This window comes from Pochonia chlamydosporia, chromosome 6 (assembly GCF_001653235.2).
Source record: "Pochonia chlamydosporia 170 chromosome 6, whole genome shotgun sequence".
Classification (NCBI taxonomy): Eukaryota; Fungi; Ascomycota; class Sordariomycetes; order Hypocreales; family Clavicipitaceae; genus Pochonia; species Pochonia chlamydosporia.
In genome coordinates this window covers 2,996,876-3,016,300 of record NC_035795.1, presented here as the reverse complement: position 1 = coordinate 3,016,300, position 19,425 = coordinate 2,996,876, and the positions used below count along the sequence as shown (strand labels likewise).

Below are 19,425 nucleotides of genomic sequence, written 5' to 3'. Positions count from 1 at the left end.
CTTTTAATAGCAGGATTTCGGAACCCCGCTGATAGAGAAATGTTGTGACCATGCAGTAGATGTGCATAATATTGTGGACTACATGAACGGATGGGGCATCTTTACGAAGTTTCGGCGATACTTCAAAACCGGCCAAACATGTGTTTAATCAGAGACGCTTGGTAAGTATACAAGTGATTCGGAACCTTCCTAATACAAAATTAATCTGTGGCTGAGCATGTACTAAAAAAAATAATGATGCTACCTGGGCATATCTGGATACCAAAATGTGCTAGTACAGACATCACAGAGGCAATAGACTTCCCATCGTACTATTAAGCGAGCGCGTGCAATCTTACCAGTAAAGCTCGCTTATGGCCTGACATCTCATGTCTTCTTTCTCTGTATTTCGCCTCTCTGTACAAACCACCACGTGTGTCTGACCTTGGCAGTGGCAACCATGAAGAATTTAGTAGCGATGAGGACTCATCCCTTCGAAGTTTTGAAAATTCTGTACTTGTTTGGGAAATCGGATATCCCGGTCGCAGCTTTGCCATCAGTATGTATGATGAAACAGTCTTGTCCGCGTACTGCTAAGCAGCCATGCAGATGGCCGTTGCCCTCGTGCTGGCAGGACCAGCAAGCTTGTCCGTAATCGCGAAGGGGTTCATATGGAATCAGCTACATTTGCTTACGTTCCAGGTAAAATTCGTATCATTCCGTTCAAGAATGACTTACATATCATTGACATGTATGTAGGTTAAGAATCAGGTCAGCGCAGGCGTTTGCCCCCGATACACCATGCCATCTGTACTGATCCAAACCGACTAGATCGACGGCGTGGAGGAAGACAGAATAGCAAAGCCGCACCGTCCCCTGCCATCCGGTCATATATCACCCGAGAATGCAGCGGTTCTGTATTACGTCCTATTTGCGTTGATGTGGGCTGCAGCATTTAATATGAATACGATACCGTGTACTCTGACCTACTCTGTGGCGATTGTCATATACAATGAGGGAGGTCTGGCTGCGATACCGGTCGTAAAGAATGTTATTGGAGCTATAGGTCTCGCATGTTACTGCTGGGGTACCACTATCATACTTGGTACGACACTTGATATTGCTTACACGTTTCTGTTTTTTGCTTTTTTTTTGTATCCTTTTGACGACAATGCGGTTGCGTGCTGACTGCTTCTAAGATCATGGTAGAGAGTTGCATGGTCTGAAAGCAATCGCTGTGTTCATGATAGGTGCCATTTTTGCAACCACTGTAAGTCTACGCAACACATTATTTCTGGTAGTTGATGCGAGCAAAAGCCACACAGGGACACGCTCAAGACTTCCGCGATCGCACGGCCGATGCTGTCAGAGGCCGCAAGACCATTCCGCTGCTGCTCCCCCAACCAGCCGCTCGCTGGTCCCTTGCAGCCTTGATTGTAGCTTGGACGATTGGTCTAATTGCGCTATGGCAGCCACCAGCCGTGGCCAGTATTGTATTCGCCGCCCTAGGTCTACGGTGTCTTGGTGGTTTTCTTTCCAGCTATGACGAGAAGTATGACTATGTGTCTTACTGTTGGTATGGTGTAAGTACCAAGTATGGCGCATGATGTTGTGCTCAGTCTTTTAAGTGCTCACCATTCGTTGAACAGTACTGGCTTCTTGGGGGTAACTTGCTCCCCATCTTTCCTCGATTGAGAGGTGAGATGAATTAGGGGTACTCCGTATGATGAACGTACATGGTACATGGGATGCATATTGAGGTGGAGGATGAGCTAGCATCAGCGACTTTCAGATTGCATTGTAACTCGTGGCCTACATCTATAGACAACAGCTATTATTACGCCAAGAATTAAAATTGGCATTTCTATTGTCCCGTGCAATCCAAACTGGAGACTGCTATACGTTCTTTATCTTAAATCATGTCCACAAAGGCAAGTAAAACAGCACCGAGTCTACGTCAACAGGGACATGAATCCACTAAATTCGCCGCATACAGCGCAAGCCTTCATACACAGAGCGTGGTAAAAGTCGGACGAGGAGATGTTTCTGGCCACTCGCGTTCGAAACAAGGCACAGAACAGATTAAGCCCGTGCGTGCGGCCGACTGCTGCTTTTTAAGAGAATATGTCCCGTCTCTGGATCGAATATTTGCTTGTCTGAAACGAAATAGAGCTTGTATATCAAACCGTAATAACATATGGTGCAAGAGCTCTGTGGCTAAGCAGTGGAGTGAGCCGAGACTCGTATGAGAATCCCGCTGAAACGGACTGGTCAGCGACAGACGAATGCCATCGTGTTCACGAGGTGAAAACCAGATCACGGACTGAGGGAAGTCTTTGTGATGGTAGGCGGCAGCTCGAACAGTGGCGTCAGCTTGATCCTCGCGGAAACGGTATTCACTGGCCGAGCGATATCCACGGGGTTTAACGCACAGCTATAAAGTTTTGGGTGAGAGAGGACAAAGGAGTTAATCCGAATCTCCTCGACCTTCAAATTTGGAAACCATACAAAGCTAATAATACTTCCAAACGCCATACCCAGCCATTCTAACTTATTTCCGCTCAACGTTCCATTGCCATCCCCATCCGCGCAGCCAGCATTCAAACCCAACTCTACGAAAACACCTTTCCAACTCATGATACTATAATATCACCATTTGACGCATTCGTAGCAGCATCTGGCGCCCCGCCATTCACAAACTTCGCCAAGGCCGGCGCATCAGGCGCATGATACACCGGTCTCGGCAGCGGAAGCGCCTTTGTACATTCCGTCAAGTCATTCGTATTATATACGCCCAGCAAACTCATCCGTACGTACGCCGCAGCATAAGCCTAACAAAGTCAGCAAATACCCAAAGTCAACCACAATGAGAGCATATTCATACCCCATTCCAGGGGGCCTGACCGGCTGGCCCCGTAAACGCCGCCCACGCACCCCTCGTCCTCGCATCCTTGGATAAATTAATATCACTTTGAAACTTGAACACACGCCTCGGCGACTTCGGGTCGGTCGTTTCGCCATAGAATTTCGTGTCCCACACACCAGGCGTGCTGTCCTGAGGGTCGCCGGCGCGTCGGCCATTCACAAAAAACTGCTGACTGGTGGTGTGAGCACCCACCAGGGCAACAAGCTGGTTCGCACTGATGGTCTTGTTGGCGAACAAAGAAATTAGATAATCTGCAGAGTCGAACGCCGAGGGGAGAAGGCCCTCTGGTGCTGGTTTCCAACTATCTCTGCGGCCGACAAAGGTGCGTACCCGAGGACCAAGGGGGCAGACAACCGTTGCAACATTTGCTAATACGTGTTAGAACAACCTTGTACACTGCTTTATATTGGGATGTTATGAGTATTAACTTACCTCCCATCTGGATCAAATCCGCCATGCTAATCCCATACTGCCTATACTTATTATACCAAGCCTGCATCTGGTCACAGCCAAGTTTCATACCCGCGTTATCCTTCCGATTATAGCACTCCCTCGCAAGAACCAGCGATCCATCCGCGCCGCCTCCCCTCCCCGTATTCAAAGACCACGCCGCCGCGTCGTGGAAGCCCATCCGGACAGCCTGTCGCGCGAGGTTGTTGCAGCGTCCTGCACCGCCCACCATCTTGGACCTCATCTCATCGGCAATGTGTTTCCAGATGCAGCACTTGTCGCGTCTGCAGGCGGCGGAGTTTTGGCCAGGAACAGAAGTGTAGCTCGTTGTTCTGTCTTCTGGGTTTTCTCTGCCTTCGAGGATCCGCTTAATGAGGCTGCCTGTGTTGCTTAGTTTACGGTCGTCTTGGCCTTCCAGGTCGCCGGGTAGTTTGTGGATGTTCACGTCCTCTTGGCCACGGGGTAGGTTCTTTAAGAGGTCTGGCATGCCTGCGAAGGCGTGTGCCATGGAGACGGCGGAGAGTATAACGAGTGTTGGCTTCATGTTGGAACCTCACTCTATACAATGCTTAGTGAAATGAGTGAGGGTAACTGTCCATATGATGCCAAGCAGACTATTCTGGTTCGGGCGAGAGCAGTTGACAATGGAAGCACTGGGTTTAAATATAGCTAGCTTCATCACCTCAGGGATAAGAGCAATCTCAAAACTCTTCCAGCAGAAGTTGTCTCCTTACAGCAACACGGCCCAGTAAAGTTTCTCGTATATTCAGCAGTAATTCCATCAGAAACTATTGGTTGAAACGCCGACACGGTGTAGTCCCTGTAATTTACGACGTCAAAGAGTCCAACAGCTGAATTATGCGCTGGTTAAGCGCCTGCTCCTCGCATTCACTAGCACCTTCAAATCATTAGTATCAAATGACAACCCATCAAAAAGTCATCAACAGCGCAGCCCGCCCTATGACGATCCTGTCAGCTGTGGCGGTGAGACCTGATACCTGGCTGCAGCTAGCTGAACTTCTAAAAACGAAAGTTCGGCAAAAGAAACGATAGAACAAAGCAACGACCACGCGACACCTCTATTCATAGCAGCCGGATTTCCGGAAGCGCTCTCAAGCAAGGGGTAGGGCTCATTGTCAACGTAAATGGTCGCAAGCCACGCCTGGGTTAGCTGCCGCCACTGGACGAAGCGAGGGATGGCGCATCTCGTATTCCATGGGCTGTTGCCGTGGCGGCTGTTGATACGTTATGGGTTAGGTGCAGACTGGAAATTTGAGTGACTGGATTCGGCAGTGGTGTTTGCTCGGGAGTATGCCGATCTTGGGTTGGAGATGGGAGGTGCAATTCCCGGCGTAGCTTGGCTGAAGCTTGGCATGATGCTGCGTTGAGAAGCATTCACACTGACTTCCAGAGTTGATTATTGGGGGTGGGTTTACTGTTGCAATCACTATGTGACTGACTTGTTCAAGTAATTGGTTGATTTTGGCTCCAAGCATGATCTGAGTCAATTGACGATGCTTCGATGCCGTCGTTGATTATCCTGGTAAGCCTTCATCTATTTTTGCCCACACAGGATGTTTCTTCTTTTCCACAGAAGTAGATACAAACCTTGCTGCAGACTCTTGGCACCGTATACGCAATTATCCATTTCGGGACATTTTCAACCGTGTCGTCAAACCAGTGTCCTGGTTGGCGAATCCCATATGCAGCCAGTCAGCCCTGTCTCTGTAATAACCAAGTCGTTTATTCGCTGGTAAAGTCCAACTCCAGTCTGCAGGGGCAATGTCGAATGCCGATTAGAGCTCACAATGCGTGCCTCCAGATAGAATTATCCGATGCAGCCACAGAACACAGAGTGAGGTGTCACAAAGATCATGCGAAAAGGCGCATCACGGCATTTACTATTTTGGTTCTTCCTTGTTTCCGTATCATTGAAGACTGCATGGGGGCCGGCGCAAAACAGCGACTGAATGCTTTCGTTTATGCATATCATGGAAAGCATCGAGCCAATCGCAGTGACGCGACTTCACCATCTCTTGTGAATTTAAGTTCAATAGTAAGTAGCTTAAGTTGCTGCTATTACTTCGTACCTGAAGCTGAGGTCTTAGGTGATGATTTCCATCCACCACTTGACCATCCAGACAGATTGTACGTGAACTCACACCAAAGCCTCGTTTAATTCGGAATGTGTTTATGGTTATGGTTTCTCACTCGCAGTTGGGGGCGAGCAACCTCCGTCCAACTTCCCGTCTTATTGTACGTTTCTATGCCGCAGGTCATGCAGCTGCAGAAGTTTCCCTACAACTAATGGCACCGCAAATACACCGAAACTTCATCAAGCATTGAACCACCACTCGTGACAACATGTTTCATCGCTTAAGCAACTCTCTCGCCCAGCCATTCCATCCATTGCTCCTTCGTCCACCCCGAACTCGTGTCTTGCACAACGCCATCAAACACCACCGTCGGAGTGACATGCACCCCAATCAACCTATTCATCTTCGTAACCACCTTCAAATCATTCGTGACCTGATTTCCAGTGTTGAGCGACCCATCAGACGCAGGCTTGTCCGATATCTCCAGCAATTTGTACACCTGAGCTGCATCAACGCCAACCTGACCCGCAAGGTCCGCCAAACGCTTGTAGGTAGCGTTTCTCGTCTCATTAACGACATTTACATCAAAGAAGCTCTTTTGCTGACTGAACAGATGGGAGCTGAATTCCCAGAATTTCTCGGGGGCGAGGCGCAGCACCGCGAAGGCAGCTTCGTGCATGAGCGTGGACGACGGGTGCCATGGCTGGACCTGCTGGCGGAAGATGAAGGTGATGCCTGATTTCCAGGTTTTGTCTCCGTCGTATTTTTCACGAATGGCTGGGATTACGTGGTTGGTGAGTGTGAGGAAGAGCTTGGACGAGAATGGGCAGCAGTAGTCGACGTAGAATTCGAAGGTGTGTGTGGAATGGGGAGCGGCGGAGGTTGATGCGGCGGAGGGGCCGAGATCAAGTTTGTGGGCGGCGAATTTTGGCGGGACGGCCATGATGATGCTGCGATGAAAAATGTGAAGGGTGAATGTAATTGATGTGATGTGATGATGGTTTGGCGGTGGTTGAAGCTGCGGTTGAAGTTGTGAGGTGACGGAGAGAAGAGGGGAAATGCAGCTTCAAATAAGAAGACTGGATGCAATTGGGTCACGGTTCAATTGTGTCAACGTGCGAAACTCTAAGGCGTCATCGGCTCACAATCCATCATTTATCATCCATCATCCACTCTTCTCGCATGCCCGGAGCTCCATTAATTCAAGCATGAATTCCGGAGTTGATGGCATAATTGTTCTAACTTTCTTATCGCGTGGGGCCGATTGATCCGCACCGAATTTGGAATCTTCTTGCAAGGAACGGAGTATATCTGATCTGCCACGACCCTTTTATTTATACGATATCGCATTGTTACTTTGTATAGGACAGATATACCTCGGTTCAATTTGCTATGCATTTGTCATGAAACATCTCTATACAACCGAGGCTTCCAGCAAGCATACACATCAACCACAGCTGAGCATCTTTCAACTCTCTCCCCTCCATTGTCAAGATACAGAGTCAAGATACATTCAATCATCCAGACGGATTCCCATTAAACGCCAACAAATTAGGCGTTCCCTTGGGCACATTACTCAACACATCCTTCGTCGCCAGTTCCTGCAACCTCTTGCACAGCTTTTCCGCACCAGGAAATCCCTCCAGTGCAGCAATATACGCCCCCAGCCCGGTAATATGCGCAGCAGACATGGACGATCCGGAAAGCGTATTCTACACCTTCATCAGCTCACATTCAACCACAAGGTATCGCAACTCACCGTCTTCCCCTTCAACCACGTCGACAAAATATTCCCCCCCGGCGCAAATATATCAACAACGGCCCCATAGTTGGAATAACTCGCCCGTTCATCCCTCTCCGTACTAGCACCCACCGTACAAACAGTCACCTCCGAAGCAGGCGACGTAGAATTCGCATCAGTGTTAGAACCCCCCGCCGCAACAGAGACAAACACACCAGACTGCACAAGCGAAGCGGCTGCTTTATTGACAGCAGCAGAATAACTACCCCCGAGACTCATATTCGCCATCGCACCCTTCGGACACCCCCGTGTTTTGGAGTCCTTTGCGACGAAATCCATCGCAGCGATGATGTTGGAAATGGTCCCTGAGCCTTGGTCATCGAGACATTTCACGCCATAGATTTTCGTCTTCTTGGCTACACCGTAGATGACGCTGCCTATTATGCCGGCGAGGTGGGTGCCGTGGCCGTTGCCATCGGTGGTTTGGTTGACGAATGTTTTTACATTTTGCGCGCGGCCGCCGAATTGCTAGGTTGTTAGTACCGGAATGGATCTTCAATGGTCTACTTACAGGATGTGTAGGGTCGATGCCGGTGTCGATGATGTATGAGCATGTTCCTTCTCCGGCGCTGTCGTCGTACACGTATGATGTTGAGCCTCGTTTGCGGTGAGAAATGCGCGCCAAGTTCCACGGGGCGTTTTTCTGCTCTACGAATCCGTTGATAGTGACGATGGCATCGTGTTCAATAAATTCCACCTACGTTGTTAGATGGGAGCCGTATAGATGTTAAGGGAGACGTACATCAGGATGACGCCTTAGCTCCCGAACCGCACCTGAGTTCAGCGTTGCTGCGAATCCTTTAAACGCACCGGCGCCGTAAACATGTTGACTTTTGTCAAGAAAGGAAGCGACCGTGTTGTCGAAGCTGTTTGCTGAGACGGAGTCTTTAAACTTGACGATGTAGCTATCTGGAATAATGTTCTGTGGTTTGAACAACGGTGCGAGGGTGTTTCGCTCAGCTGTGGTGGATGCCACTGCAGAGAGCAGTAGCACAATAAAGCTGCGCATGTTGTCTGATGTTGTGTGAATAAAGTCTGCTTGACCAGGTCTAGTTGACATGAGTTGAGGGAACCCTTCTTATCAATCCACTATATACTGTTCAAGGCGTTACATCCACGTAACACAATACTTGGGACCTGAACCACCTATACGAATAACCTATTTAATAGAGGTCTGCAAATACCAAAATATTGCCATCCTATTTCTACCGTTTTCCGAGCGGGGTGGGTTACACCAAACCAGTCGACTGCCTAGATCTTGAGCTGATCTTCGCTCTTGCTGGAGTTTTTGACAAGCAGAGTCTAAGTAAGCTTGCAGACAGGGTTAATTCAGGTGCACCCCTCACAAGTTAACAACTTCCGCCTGCCGATTTGGGACTTGAAAGTTCAGCTCTCACGCATCTCCGGTTTCGTGACACCCTAGTAATCCTCATGGTAGTACCTCTCATAGTACTCCGTCTCGAGAAACGCCCGCCCGCAATTCTCCCAGAACTGCCTCTCTTCCTCGCTCATCGGTGAGGGACAACACGGCTGCGGCGTCTGCAGCTCCACGAACAAATCTGCATCCAGGCCATCAAACTTGTAGTGCTGTATCCCATTATACGGGCGAAACAGCGGCGTGAACAGCATACTAGCCAGCGGAATATGCTGGGCCTGGATGTTCCCCGCCACCGCACGCACGACTTGGAACCTGCGCGGTTGACATCCCCGAGATACCCATTGAAGAATCAGTGCATACAGGTCCAGTAGTCGCATGCCCGTGGGGTACGTTTTTTGTATGAGGTTTGTTTGCGAGTGCTGCAAGTTGCAGTACATGATGTTGATGGCGATGTTTGTAATCGGTGGGTGGGCGACTTGCATTTCCATCCACGATGCGCCGTTACGGAGGTATGGGTTATCAGATGCGCTGGCCTTGAATGGTAGGCAGTTGCGGAACTGGAGAGTTGCTTTGGTGGTGTTAAAGGCTTTCATGCCCATTTTTGTGTCTTTCGTTGTGTCGATGACCCGTATCCAGCCTGGGAATAGGTCCTCTACCAAGGGGCAAAAGACACGACATTGTGTAGTTGAAGGCTGAAGTGAAGGCGTAGAGAATAATTGTCGAGTAAGGCGCGGTGATGTGTGGATGACTTGGCACCAGGTTCTGGAAACTCTCTGCGCGGTAGTGAGGAGTGTGCGTGGATCTAAATGCCAAAGAATGAGGTCGAGCAATTCTGGGATCTGCAAGGCTGGATGAGCCCGAGCTGTGCTATGGCTCTTGCTTCGGGTTTTGGAGTTGGATCGTGGTTCGGATGTTTTTTTGAGTCGTGAAGATGTGAGTATTCGGATTACATGTTGTGCTTTTGCTCGGATTCCAGCCATGATGGCTATCTGCACAATACAAAAAGATGCCGAATATGGTGAAAATTCCAAGTTGAATACCAAGAGTTGAACAAGTCTGTTTGCGCAACTTTGGTGGTTGGCCGATAACGCGCAATGTTGAAATGAACTTGACCAGGCAGGCATCAGCATTAAAGTCTGGCTAGAGCTATATATTCTCAGCCAAGGCATTCGCAAGTCAATCCAGGCAGACACGATGTTTATTATTCTTCGTATTACTCCGACTCCACCCCATATCTTCAAAAGCCTTGAATACCAGAATTACGGAATACGACCAGAACGGAAGTTTACGTGTCAAGTATGTTAGTTCTGCGACTAGGCCAGACGCAAGTAGAAAACATAGCCTTCAATGTTCCCTTACATAGTGCAGCCATAGTGCTGCCATGCAGCACCGCATGGTCCTCATTGAATGATGGTAACGAGAGCCGCTCTGACCTTGCCTTTCCTTCCGTCCTGACCATTTTGTTCCGTCGTTTGACCGTTTTGCCCCGACCTTTCCTTTTCTGAGCCTTTTCCTCGATATCTGGGATATCCCTCAAATCTGTTTATAAAAGCAGTCATGTCTTCCAACTTTTTCCTAGATAGCCAGATAGAACAGAATCAATTTGAATCCAGTTCCCGACCCTCATTTCCATAGCTATCTTGCGATAAACTGAGTGAACATTCCAACCATGTCAATCTGCAACACAGGTAGAGACGTAAAAAGCTGTACAAAGCTTATCAAGGATGTGAAGCGTGTTTTGATATGGTCCTTAATACGATGCCCCTGCTTTCACTGCAGGCCCTTGCGTCCCCGGATGTGCGAAACCCGGGGCAATGATGCGGGTTAACCAATGAATACTGCTGCCCATGCATCTTCTTCTTTTGCGCTTTGCGTTCTTTAAGGGCAGCCCAGTTTGGCTTTTTATGCCTGGGAGAAATATCACAACTTGACAACTGACTGTACTACTGGATAAGTGGTACAACAGTTTAAATTGTTAGACATATCAGAACTGGACTGTATAAGAGATATGCTCGTAACAGTGAGATTTTTGACAACCAGTATACTTTGCATTCTCTTGTGTCAACTCGCACACGCGGAATCAACTTCACAGAACCACGATCAATACACAGCTCAAAACATCCAAGTCGCCACCATCATCATCTACTCCATCCAGTCTAACCAACACCTTGAATAAAAAGATTCTGTGAACTGCTCCATTAACCTCAACGAGATCCGTACATGCCGTGAAGCCCTTACTGTAAGTTTCACAGTTCTGCCCACACTAATCGTAGATATTCACTTCCCCATTCATCGTGATTCGTGCGTGAGATAGCTTCACAACTCCAAGAACCCAGCGCGACCCGTGCGCACAGCACCAACATGAACTGTTAGCGACAAAATCGCTCATTGCTGCGTTTGCAGTAGTATTAATATTTGGAATGTTAAGCCTGTAAATATGGGAATTCACTGCATGGAACCTTTAGGCAGATTACAATTCACTTGACGTGTTTTGACAATGAGCCGTTTCACATATTTATAGAACCTTTGTGCTCTCAAAACTGCTGCTCAACTCTTATTCCTCACTCAATTTTCGGTCGCTCATCAACAGCAAGATGCACATCACGAATCTTCCAAACGAACTCCTCCACATTATAGTCGGACATCTCTCCTCAGAACCCGACCTCTTCCATGTCGCCCAGACAGGCCATCTGCTCAGTCAAATAGCACTGCTCCGCCTGTACCAGTATGACGAGGTACATGGTCGGTATGGAGGTATAACGCAGTGGGCAGCATGCCACGGCCGAGTCGATATTCTCCAGCGAGCAGCAACATGCGGCATTTCCATTGCGAAATTCGATTTGGCCTGCCACGCTGCATGTCGTGGTCATTCAAACGTGTTGGACCTTGTCGCCGCGAGTCGTGGCAACGTGCCATTCACTTCGGACGAGCTGTCGACGCTTGTTGAAGAAGCTTGTGCCTGGCCACGGCTCGATATTCTCACTCGACTGTTTGAAGGTTTTGGCGCTACGATTAACCCACAACGGCCTTGGGAGTGTTTGGCCAATGCAACAAGAAGCAATTGTCTTGCATGCGTCAAAATTCTACTCGACCGGGGCGCAGATCCGGCGCGGATAGCGACTGAGGAGACGGCGTTGGAGATAGCCGCGCAAGAAGGTTACGCTGACATTGCCAATCTCCTTTTGGAGCATGGTGCCAATGTGCATGACCAAATGAATCGACACTTCAGTCCAATGCACTTGGCGGCGATGCACGGAAGAGTAGACGTTTTGATGGTGTTTTTGAGGTATGGCGCTCATCCTGGTGTTACAACCGTCGACGGGTCAACTCCGCTTCGTCTCGCGATTCGGTATTGCCAAAATGCCGCGGCTACTTTTCTCATGAGAGAAACACAGGGCCATGGAGCCGATGCGCAAACGCTGTTGAGTGTAATCCATAGGGGCAGCGCTGAACTCGTTCAGCTACACCTTCAAGCCGGTGTGCCGGCCGTGCCACCAGCGACAAAACCAAACGAGTCCCTCTTGTACGTCGCTGCGAGGCGTGGATCGCATGCTGTTGCATCCATGCTGCTTGATGCTGGCGTCAGTATCGAAGTTGGCAATCTTCAGGGCGACACTCCGTTGTTTGCGGCCGTGGAGAAGAATCATCCTCAAACTGTCAACCTCCTACTTCGTCGAGGTGCGAACCCCAATGTGGTGGGAAGTTCTGGGTTGATGCCTCTCCATGTGGCAGCTTTGAACGGTCTTTTGGATATAACGACTGCACTGTTGAATCATGGTGCCATCTCCGCAGCCGAAACGCCGCACGACAATGCCACTCCTCTGCATCTGGCGTGCGCTAGTGGCAACATCCAGGTCGTCCAGTGTCTGTTGCAGCGCAGACACAGGATTGAATCCGTGGCCAAGGGAAATGGGATCTCATGTCTGCACATGGCTGCTCTGTGTGGTCACCTATCCCTTACGCAGTGGCTACTCCGAACCCCAGCCGGAGCCGAATTACTAAACTCACGGGACCACACTGGCCGAACACCGCTGTTCATTGCTGCGAGAGACGGAAAAGACAAGATTGTAAAGGAGTTGCTCGCCTCTAGGGCAAATACGCGCAGGGCGAATTATTTTGGTTCAATGCCAGTTTTCGCAGCCGTCAGAAATGGACATAGTGGGATAACGGAGGATCTCTTGGCGGTTGACCCATGGCTGTTTGATTCCAAGGATAGAGTTTACGGAAGTCATAGTCTGTGGTATTGGGCCAATCGCTGCGGTAGCTCGCGCCTCATCAATTTGCTAAGACGATTCGCCAGGGAGTATGGCAAGGAAGAGCCTCGGGATGCTCAAGATGTAACGGCTGTGGGCGAACCGAGCAGTGCTAGGACATCCAAGCGTCCTTGCGATGTTTGCGCACGTCGATTCAATTTTGATACTGCGACACGTTGTACAATCTGCTGTGGCGGCGAGTTTTACATGTGTGTTGAGTGTACGTCCAATGCGAGCTGCCTCGATGCATCTCATCCACAGCAGTCGGCGGTTTGGGTCCCAAATCCGACTAAATATATCGCGGATAAGTACAAGGACTATATGCGCGTATCGAACGCCTAGGCGCTGGGAGATGAACTTACTTGATTACGGGAGATAGAATGGGTCTATGAGTTACGCTCGATACGTAGCGCCGACTTGAAAGAGGTGTGTCAGAATAGTATCAAATCCATCGACGTTATGTCACTGACGTGTCGTCAGTTGCAGATGAGACGCAAGTGTTGCCCTAGAATGCGAAGTCCACTCAAATCAGAGACGCCCACTCGCTGACCGTTCCAAAGCTCGCCAATTGAGGCATGCTCTTCATCCGCAGACATCCCTTCATACGAGCTTTTCGAATCCTCTTCTCGAGAATCTCATACGGCTGGTCGATCAAAACCGGCAATCGCACGTCGTCCAGCTTGGGGGTCAGGCACAGAATCCCAACCAGAATAGACGACGTCAACTGTATGTGACCTAATTCATCCAACTTATCCCACGTCAAAGATCCATCGACCAGGGCACTGCATTCACCCAAAGCAAATACATTGGCGTCATCAGCTGAGAACTCGTCGATGTGCCAGTCGAGAGACTTGAACGTTGATCGACAGGCATGCTCAAAGTTGGCCTCAAAGAAGCCATTGGCACTCGGGTCGACACCTTGGATGTCCGTCTTGGGTGCATCAATCAGCTCAACAGGCTCTGGGGGCCACACACTCCTGCCGTCGAGCCGATCCATCCTCGTTCGTCTGGTGCCTCTGTGGACGCGCAGCTCGCGAATAAGCGGCCGGATGCGAGGATTGTGAATGAGCGTGTGGAATAGGCGTGTCGCCGATGAGCCATTTGGTACGCTGATGAGTCGATATAAAATGGGTGTGGCGACGTCTTTGAGGCGGCGACAGGAAAGGGTGAGGCTGTGGAGATCGTTGCGGATCGCACGCTGGTCTCGGTTTGGCGAGGTGACGAGGAAGCTGACAATGATGGAGAGGACTTCGGTTGATAAGCTGTTCAGACTCATCGTGAGAGTTTGGGGGAGGGAATATTTGGTGTGGCCGGCGAGTCCGCCTGCATTGTCACCAGCGTGATATGACAGATGTTTGATGTGAGGTTGAAGTTGGGCAGGTGAGATTGGTGAGGGGTCGCAAATGCCACAATCCCAAGGCACAACATTCCATGTCTACATTTGGAGCGAAACCCAAGGTACACGGGGTAAAAAATGATGTAGGTTCTATTCTGAATAAAAATAAGAATATAACATACTCTTGAAATAATATTTACATAGAATGGGATATATCATGACTTTAAACAGTTTTCAAGGGGGATGTAGGATACGTCTAGGGTAGGCAAGTCTCATATTTATGAACTGGCGATTGTTCTCAACAACTGCAAATGCCGTATTTGAGTGGTGAACCGGTATTCAATTCCGAATAATTTCACCTTCAGATGCAACCTCAAAAAGCTTCTATTTGCCTGATACAGGGACTTTTTGCCGTTATCGTTCAACCATCCAAACAAGTCGCAGTGTACACTTGACCACACACCCGAGTTGAGAAACACCAAATGCGCCCATCTCAAACTAAACATACAGAGCCATCAACATGAAGGGGTGTTGTCAGACAACCATCTACTCATCCAATTCACTCTCATCCTCAACCGGCAAGTCACACTTCAAGACTCCATTACAAATCTCAGCGGCGTCTTCCTTAGCCGCCTCCTCGCCCAGGTCTTGCTTTCCCTCCTTCCTCGCCCATGTAATTTCCGTAATTATCCAACTCTGATCCGTATCGACTGCATTAGCGGATTGCAGCTGAAGCACCAGTATTTCTGCCATGGTCCAGCTGCGGCATAAATGAACGTATATAGCCCCTCGAGCGTCTGGTGCATCGGAGTAGCATAGCCACTTGTCTTCCATTGCCTGCGGGATAGAGCCTTTGATCATTTTGTTCGCATCTGCTGGGGAGATGGATAAGTTCCAGAGTGCGGTTACTGGGTTGAGAATGGGCTTTGTGTCCCATTCAGAGCTGGCCGCTCGAGATGCCGATTGCAGTGGTTGCGGGCTTGTGTTCGCCATTGCGGCAGGCCGAAGCCAGAGTGCTAGTCGATTCAGATGTACTCTGTAGTTGAACATCTTACGTTGACAACAGAGGAGGACTTGAGCGGCGGACGTGATCGAGTAGTTATAGTCCAATAGAGTGTGGAGCTTGGCTTGGCGCGGCATCGTCACCTGGTTCCTGAGTCAGAGATGTTGAGCATCTGGTCCCTGGGCATTCATGCATCATTGATCCTCAATTTCCGTAACTTGGGCGTATAGTAGCTAGTTTCTTGCGATTCCATAAAAAAAAAATAAAAGATAAGGACATTACCGCTTGGTCACTTGTCCTGGCAAGAGCCAACGCATCTAATGCAGAGAGATGGTCCAAATTTTTTTCGTTGATGGATTCACCGCCCCCTGCACATATCAACATTACTAATTAACACATTGCTCCATCAGCTATTCGTATACTTCTTTAATAGGTCAGTTTCTTTTGGCTTAGACAGGTAATCATAGCCGCATGCAGGTACAGCCATCTACCCAAGTACACCTCTGTCCAGAATCTACGAATATCTCTTTCACAGAGACTACGTTACATTCTGAAGTCGCATCCACAATAGTCGCATCAGTCTATTTACTATAATAGTAGAAAAGTAAAGCAGCAAATGCGACAGACATTCCAGGACTTGGCTTCCCCTCATTCAGCCTCACTGTATTCATGGTCTCCCACCGAGATGCCATCACTTCCGCAGACACTTGAGATCGAAACGACTCTGATACAATTTAGAGAAGAGGCCCTGTTCCTTACGATTAGTCGCATATTTGACGGCCTCACAACTTCCCACTTACCTCTGGCTTCTCCGGCCACTCTTTACAGCATTGCTCCAGCTCACTAGCATCTTTGATCTTGGCATCGCATTTCGCGCGTTGCTGGCAACCCTAGTTGAAACAGTCAGTCATCTACACATGGGAAGAATCAGAAAATGAACAACGTACGGCATCCTCCCAACCGCGCATATCACAAAGACCCTTGCTCAAGCCGTTGGTGCAGTCCTGGCCAGAACCGCATGGAAGATCCTTAAAGTCAGGACGATCGGACCACTGAAGCGTATAGTGCGGTGCACATGCTCGCATGTAACCCGTGTAGTATACGCCAGCCTGCCTAATTAGCTGCTGAAACTATACATTTTATATATAAGCCAACTTACACCAAAAGGAAGCCGGTCTGCATTGTCGCAGCATTTCTTGGCCTCCTTTCCCTGGGCTTGAGCGCACTCAGGAGCCTGTTTCAGGGTCAGCAGTGGTTCACCTCTGGTTTGGACCAGATTGTTACCTTTTTGCATCCCTATTTACACAAAGTTAGTCAAGGTTGTTAGACGTATAGCAGGGTGAAGGAACTTACAGCATGCAACCAGCTAAGGAGATCGCAGGTCTTGCGAGACACTCCACTGCAATCAACCTCCGATTGGAGCAGCAGAAACTCGCAGTTGATCTTCCTTGGCTCCAACTTAACTGGGGGAGCAGGCTTCTCAAGCGGGGGGATCTCATTCGATTCGACAATGTTGTCGATGGCTCTTTTCGAAGTTGTGTTCTCGGCATTGCTGAAACTGGCGCCTAGGAATAAAAGCCCTGAGAGGACGACAGTGGAACTGGGGAGCTTCATGCTTGCTTTGGAAGTTTGTCTTGAAGTAAAGTTAATACTTAGTTGGTGAATTGCTGCGATTGCCGGTAGTATATATACAGACGGATATGTATTTGTCGTCCTAAGTCGTAACGCTAGTAGCTCATCTGCAGGATACAGAGGGCCTGGAGTATATATACAGAGAATAAAGGTAGCTTGGAAGCCTTTTCTTGCAATCGCACATGGTAAGCATCAAGCTGTTATCATATGCCAAGTCTTTGCATATACTAATTACGGTGCATGATCGTGAAAATTATTTCATATCGGGGCATCTCATTGGCTCATGCTATGATTATTGCGAGGCACATCTGTGTCATGTCAACTTCATGCTGTCGTCCGATCAGGCACCATGCTTCGGTACTTAAATCATCAAATGTAATCCCTGGCCCAGGCTTGGCGGTGCTTCTTATCGAAAAGTACGACTGCTGAGCCCAAGACCACATGACACACCATCACCCACAATGCCAAGCATAGCTATTAGCCTGCCGAAAGAATGAGATGATGCCCCACAAAGGCCATCATATTGATCGGTCCGTAAAACTCAGCAGTGGGTGTCTTTTGGGCTTGGATGCTGAATCGTCAACAACTCGAATCCTCAAATTGACGCGTAGACTGGGTATAAGCATATGAAATTAAGACTCCGCCAAGCAGTTTGGGTATTTGTTAAGCATGATCATCAATATACTCGCATTTGGAAAAGAGATTACACAATTTGACTTATCAGAACAGTAGAATCTAATAGAGTAACATGTTGCCATTCTGACATATAAATAAACAGTAAATCTTGCCATGTCTTCCGTTGAACAGATGAACCATCTTATACGGCAGTTGTGCACCTCATTATAAACTAGATCTTTCTAAGCATTCTTTAACTAACAGTCTTGCAATGATGCGAAACTGGCTTTCGTTCATCCTATGGACGACGCTCCTGCTCTTCCTTGGGTATGGAGACAGCCATGTCCTCCACCGCAGGGCAGACGACGACTTGGTCTCGACAGTCTGGCGAGGCGATTTAAGAACTCCCGACGACATCAGACGCGCTGGCGGCTTTTACGCCCGGGTCAAGACAGGGCCGCCTATAACTGCCAGACAACTTGAAACCGGCAGCAGCTTGTTCAAGCATCATGGTGGCAAAATCCCCGACATTACCCAGTTCGTGTCGGCAAGCACGGATCCTAATGAAGCCGTCAAGTTTGCAGCCGGATTCAAAGTTAAGCAGATAGAGGCAGGCGCAAAGCCCGGCTATGTCTACCGCATCAGCACCGACCCCAAGTTCGTCGATATGGAAAAGTCTATTGGAATTGAAAACGTGCAGAAGGGATTCGAGGGGCAAGCTGAGCATCTTGCTGTGGAAGGTGTTCCCTTTGACCAAATCGAGGGATGGTATGCCGCTGAGGACATCCTAAAGAATAGGGACGAGATTGTAAAGCAGTTGAAGAGCGGCGATTTGGTTGAGAGCATCTACACGAGAAACACAGCATTCAACGAGAGATACCTCCCTCTGCGAGGAAGCGGCGCCCAGCCTCAACTAGCCTCATTCGGTACTAGGAAGGACGACATTGCTAGATGGGAGAAGGAGCCATGGAAACAATACAAAGGCAAAAAGGCTTCAACCAACTTGGCGGAGTTTCGGGCCAAGATACAGGCGGATGCTGCTGTGCCGCAAGCTGCTGCGTCGTTCCGGGAACCGCTGGGCTTTGTTGAAGCGGATCCTCTGGGTGCCAGGGATCTCATTGCGCGTCTGGATGGTGGAGAAGTCCCCGAAGGCTTGAACAGCGTTGAGATCGCGGCTGCGGCGGCAGAAGCAGAGACTCTTGAGGTTACGGCGGAGCTTGAGGCGGCTGAGGCGGCTGAGGCTGCAGAGGCTATTGAGGCGGCTGAGCTTGTTGAGGCTGCTGAAGCTGCTGAGATGGCTGCACTGGGAGAAGCTTCTGTCGTTCGCGGGGTCATTGGATGGATATTGAGAACCCTGGCGTCGTTATTGGAATAGGGTTGCCACTTTCCATGTGTACTCTAGTATTGTTCCATAGAACGCGGTTCGTTCCAGCTGTGGGCCAGTCGGACTTGGCTCTATTTACTTACCTCTTGATTTTCAGCCAGGGAATAAGGCCTGTTGCTGGTTTAAATGGAGTTGTTGTGCGCAAAACGAGCCTAGTCTGTATCTTGTACCACTAGTGAATAGTAGAGTGTTACCGGATATTGAATAATACGATGGTCAGTTGTTATAGTGTTAATACCCAACGGAATCTTTGGGAAAAAACCGGAACTAGACAGTAGGATTTACAAAAAACCAAGCGTTACCATAAAAGTTTTAAAGCAATTATGTTAAAGGTCGTAGATATACCCTGACGCAAAGAGTTACTGTCCGCTAGATCGCAAGATGACTACTTGAGTATTCCAGCAAGCGTCGCCCACCGTGCCTACTTCCCATGTTCTCTCACTTTGATCATGATTTCGACGAAATACTTGAGTCGTTAACCCCCAAATGTGTCAAATGACAACAGAAATGGCATGACACTCAATCTACTAAAAAGCACGAAGGCAGTTTCTTACCTGACCTAGATTGAAAGC

The 19,425-nt window shown here is 49.0% G+C and overlaps 8 protein-coding genes across 8 annotated transcripts; 2 read left to right on the top strand and 6 right to left on the bottom strand.

The window, feature by feature from the left end:
- Positions 1-2,612: 2,612 nt before the first annotated feature.
- VFPPC_11138 (ligninase H2 precursor) lies at positions 2,613-3,899 on the bottom strand (the record flags this gene model as incomplete). The annotated part of the gene is made up of 3 exons (XM_018289402.1): positions 2,613-2,810; positions 2,864-3,273; positions 3,338-3,899. The coding sequence occupies 3 exons, from the start codon at positions 3,897-3,899 to the stop codon at positions 2,613-2,615; spliced, it is 1,170 nt and encodes a 389-aa protein (XP_018140272.1).
- A 1,832-nt stretch (positions 3,900-5,731) lies between these two features.
- On the bottom strand, positions 5,732-6,394 carry VFPPC_14877 (thioredoxin-like protein; the record flags this gene model as incomplete). Its single annotated transcript, XM_018292645.1, has 1 exon — positions 5,732-6,394. One exon carries the CDS (start codon positions 6,392-6,394, stop codon positions 5,732-5,734), a length of 663 nt encoding a protein of 220 aa, XP_018140273.1.
- A 574-nt stretch (positions 6,395-6,968) lies between these two features.
- Positions 6,969-8,261, bottom strand: VFPPC_11139 (subtilisin-like protease Pr1B; the record flags this gene model as incomplete). The annotated part of the gene is made up of 4 exons (XM_018289403.1): positions 6,969-7,163; positions 7,211-7,720; positions 7,764-7,949; positions 7,995-8,261. 4 exons carry the CDS (start codon positions 8,259-8,261, stop codon positions 6,969-6,971), a joined length of 1,158 nt encoding a protein of 385 aa, XP_018140274.1.
- Positions 8,262-8,671: 410 nt separating this feature from the next.
- VFPPC_11140 (F-box-like domain-containing protein) lies at positions 8,672-9,610 on the bottom strand (the record flags this gene model as incomplete). The annotated part of the gene is made up of 1 exon (XM_018289404.1): positions 8,672-9,610. One exon carries the CDS (start codon positions 9,608-9,610, stop codon positions 8,672-8,674), a length of 939 nt encoding a protein of 312 aa, XP_018140275.1.
- A 1,614-nt stretch (positions 9,611-11,224) lies between these two features.
- VFPPC_11142 (ankyrin repeat protein) lies at positions 11,225-13,225 on the top strand (the record flags this gene model as incomplete). Its single annotated transcript, XM_018289405.1, has 1 exon — positions 11,225-13,225. One exon carries the CDS (start codon positions 11,225-11,227, stop codon positions 13,223-13,225), a length of 2,001 nt encoding a protein of 666 aa, XP_018140276.1.
- Positions 13,226-13,406: 181 nt separating this feature from the next.
- VFPPC_14878 (F-box-like domain-containing protein) lies at positions 13,407-14,159 on the bottom strand (the record flags this gene model as incomplete). Its single annotated transcript, XM_018292646.1, has 1 exon — positions 13,407-14,159. The coding sequence occupies one exon, from the start codon at positions 14,157-14,159 to the stop codon at positions 13,407-13,409; it is 753 nt and encodes a 250-aa protein (XP_018140277.1).
- Positions 14,160-14,765: 606 nt separating this feature from the next.
- VFPPC_18063 (hypothetical protein) lies at positions 14,766-15,080 on the bottom strand (the record flags this gene model as incomplete). The annotated part of the gene is made up of 1 exon (XM_022429722.1): positions 14,766-15,080. The coding sequence occupies one exon, from the start codon at positions 15,078-15,080 to the stop codon at positions 14,766-14,768; it is 315 nt and encodes a 104-aa protein (XP_022285282.1).
- Positions 15,081-17,743: 2,663 nt separating this feature from the next.
- Positions 17,744-18,844, top strand: VFPPC_11145 (heat-labile enterotoxin alpha chain domain-containing protein; the record flags this gene model as incomplete). Its single annotated transcript, XM_018289407.1, has 1 exon — positions 17,744-18,844. One exon carries the CDS (start codon positions 17,744-17,746, stop codon positions 18,842-18,844), a length of 1,101 nt encoding a protein of 366 aa, XP_018140279.1.
- Positions 18,845-19,425: the final 581 nt, after the last annotated feature.